This window comes from Sapajus apella, unplaced genomic scaffold (assembly GCF_009761245.1).
Source record: "Sapajus apella isolate SASKATOON/1434 unplaced genomic scaffold, GSC_monkey_1.0 scaffold4502, whole genome shotgun sequence".
In the NCBI taxonomy this organism is placed as follows: domain Eukaryota; kingdom Metazoa; phylum Chordata; class Mammalia; order Primates; family Cebidae; genus Sapajus; species Sapajus apella.
In genome coordinates, this window is record NW_022441428.1 from 1 (window position 1) to 3,087 (window position 3,087).

At 44.2% G+C, this 3,087-nt stretch overlaps 1 protein-coding gene across 1 annotated transcript; it reads right to left on the reverse strand.

Annotated features, from left to right (window-relative positions):
* Positions 1-5: 5 nt before the first annotated feature.
* On the reverse strand, positions 6-2,462 carry LOC116547755 (protocadherin gamma-B1; the record flags this gene model as incomplete). The annotated part of the gene is made up of 1 exon (XM_032273590.1): positions 6-2,462. A coding segment is annotated over exon 1 (1,548 nt), but the record flags the coding sequence as incomplete, so codon positions are not given.
* Positions 2,463-3,087: the final 625 nt, after the last annotated feature.

The window sequence follows — 3,087 nt, forward strand, 5'->3', positions numbered from 1 at the left end:
AAGGCGCGCTGCGCGAACACCACCCCGCTCTGCGCGCTCACTGACACGTAGGACAACAACTCCCGCGGCTCCAGGTCACTGGCCACAATAGAGTAGGAGACGCTGCCGTTGGGTCCCAAATCCGGGTCGGAGGCGCTGACTTGTGCAATAGAGGCGCCAGGTGGGTTGTTCTCAGCCACATGAACCACGTAGGAGGCCTGATGGAAAACAGGTGCATTGTCGTTGATGTCAGAGATGTGCAGGGTTATGCTTGTCCTGGAGGAAAGGGATGGCTTGCCCTTGTCGGTGGCTATGATTGTGACGTTGTAGTCAGCTGACTGCTCCCGGTTTAGGGCCCCACAAATCACCAGCTTGTAATAATTCTTTGAGGTGGATTCTAATTTGAAGGGAACTTCTTCCTGAATATAGCATGTCACCATGCCATTTTGCCCAGAATCCTTGTCTCGCACTTTTATGAGGGCTATTACAGTTCCAAGGTCTGAATCCTCTGGAATCTGGTTAGAGAAGGACATCAAAGTCACCTCTGGGGCATTATCATTCTCATCAACAATTTCAATTTGAACATTACAGTGAGCTGTGTGTACTCCTCCATCCTTGGCTTCTACACCCAACACATATCTACTTGTCTCTTCAAAGTCCAATGTGCCATTGGTTGTAATGTCGCCGGTATTTGGATTAAGATTGAAGAAGAGGCTGGTACTTATTGGGGAATTGAGGAAGGCATAGGTGATCTCTGCGTTAATGCCCTCGTCCTGGTCTGTGGCCGACACTCGCAGCACAGAAGTTCCCCAGGGTACATTTTCTTGGAGGCTAACCCTGTATACATCCTGGCTAAACACAGGAGCATTATCATTGGCATCAGTGACTCGGATATTGATCTGGGTGGTGCCGCTTAGAGGCGGGTCGCCGCCGTCCATGGCAGTCAGGATTAAGCGATGGGAGCTCTGATGTTCCCTGTCTAGAGGCTTTTCCAGCAGTAATTCCGGATATTTACTTCCATCAGGACTTTCCTTCGTTGACAGAGAGAAGTGTTGATTGGGGTTGATGGTGTATATCTTCAGTGAATTACCTTCCACATCTGCATCTTGCGCAGAATCCAGAGGGAATTTTACCCCGGGTAAGGCTGACTCACAAATTTCTAAGTCAATGCCTTTTGTAACGAAACGTGGTGCATTATCATTAATATCTTGGATTATAACAACCACGTGGAAAACATTCATTGGGTTTTCAGCAACAGTTTCGAATTCTAGTGCACACTCAAGTTTCCTTCCGCAAATCTTCTCTCGATCTATCCTACCGTTCACTAACAAATCCGCGCTCTCCAAACTAACGTTGAAATAATCCTCTGCACTAACCCGCAGTTTTCGAGCTGGCAACTCCTCGATACTGAGCCCCAGATCCTTGGCAAGGTTCCCCACCCGTGAGCCCTTGGCTAGCTCCTCTGGAATCGTGTATCGGATCTGCTGGGAGATGGCACCGCAGAACAAAGACAGCAGGAAGGGAAACAGTACCTGACTTTTCATCCTTTCGGCTTCTCTGGCTCTCCTTTGCATTTCAGGAACTCTCCGCGGAGCTTCTTTTTTCTGGGATTGTTTTTAAAAGCAATGACAGCACCCTGGACTTTGGCGATTTGAGTGTAGCACTTATTTGTTAGGCGGTTGAGGGTGCACAGGAGCAGCGTCTGTGCTCTGCGGTGCACCGGACAAAGCAGGAAGGCACCCTGCCTGACGCTCAGGCAGAATTGAGAAGCCTTCACTTCCTTTTGGTCGACAGCGGCGCCCAGAGGTTGTCTTGGAAAACTGCACAGTGCCCAGCTATTTATCCTCAAAGCGCAATCTCTTGAATCTATGTACAGTACCCTGTCTTTAATTTGCTGGAAGAAAGCAAATACCCACATTTTCCCCTTTAAATTTCACATTTTCTAGTTTGTCATCATCTCATAAGGGTCTTCATCATTTTGTATTCTTTTTTCATTTAAAAAATTCACAAGGTACACGGCCATTTTTTTAAGTTTTGGGGGCCGAAAAAATCTTCAGTGATTTCACTGTATTTATAAACTCTGGCATGACTGGGGTGTCCAAATAAGTGAATGGATAATTTTTATTCATATTTTTAGTGAACTAAAATACTTACCTTTCTTAAATTCATCAGAATAAGTTCCCTTATCTAGTATTTTAAATCTCTCCACATATACATTATCAATTCAGTAATTCTTTTCAAAGATAGCTTTTGCAAAAAATAGTCACAGCCCTACAATTATGTTAATATATTTCTCTTCTTTTTAAAATACAGGTAACTTTTCCAGTTAAGTAGGGCAAAGTCTGATATTTTGTTAAAAGGACCAATTTAGTATTAGGGTACACATACATGCTTTTATAATGTGGACTCTCATATAAGGTGTATTTATTTTTTATGAAAATGGTGCTTCTTTTTATATGAATGTATATGAAATCCTCTAGGCTGGGTGCGGTGGTCCGTAATCCCAGCACTTTGGGAGGCCAAGGCGGGCAGAACACAAGAGGTCAGGAATTTGAGACCAGCCTGGCCAACATAGTGAACCCCATCTGTACTAAAAATACAAAAATTAGCTGGATGTGGTGGCAGGTGCCTGTAACCCCAGCTACTCGGGAGGTTGAGGCGGGAGAATTGCTTGAACTCAGGAGGCAGAGGTTGCTGTGAGCTGAGATCATCCCACTGAACTCCAGACTGGGTGACAGAGCAAGACTCTGTCTCAGAAACATTCTCTATAATGCCAGTTCTCAGCTCCAGCTGACTTATACCATTAATGAGTACGAGTCTGACTTGACCACTGGTAAATATTGTAGAGGTATTTAGAGTTCTTAGACACCCAATTTTGGAACTTATTCTGTAGTTCCAGGCTTAGAACCAGTCTTGGTTCAAAGCAAATTCCTTTATTTCAAATGCATTACAAAATGAGATTCAACTCAACAATTTATTCTACTATTTTGCAGTGCTCACCCATACTCATACTCCAGCCGAAACAGCCTATTATCTGTTTTCTTAAGATACTTTTTCTCTTGTTTCCCATGTATCATGCCTTTATTCTTTCTGTTTCTTTTATTATGA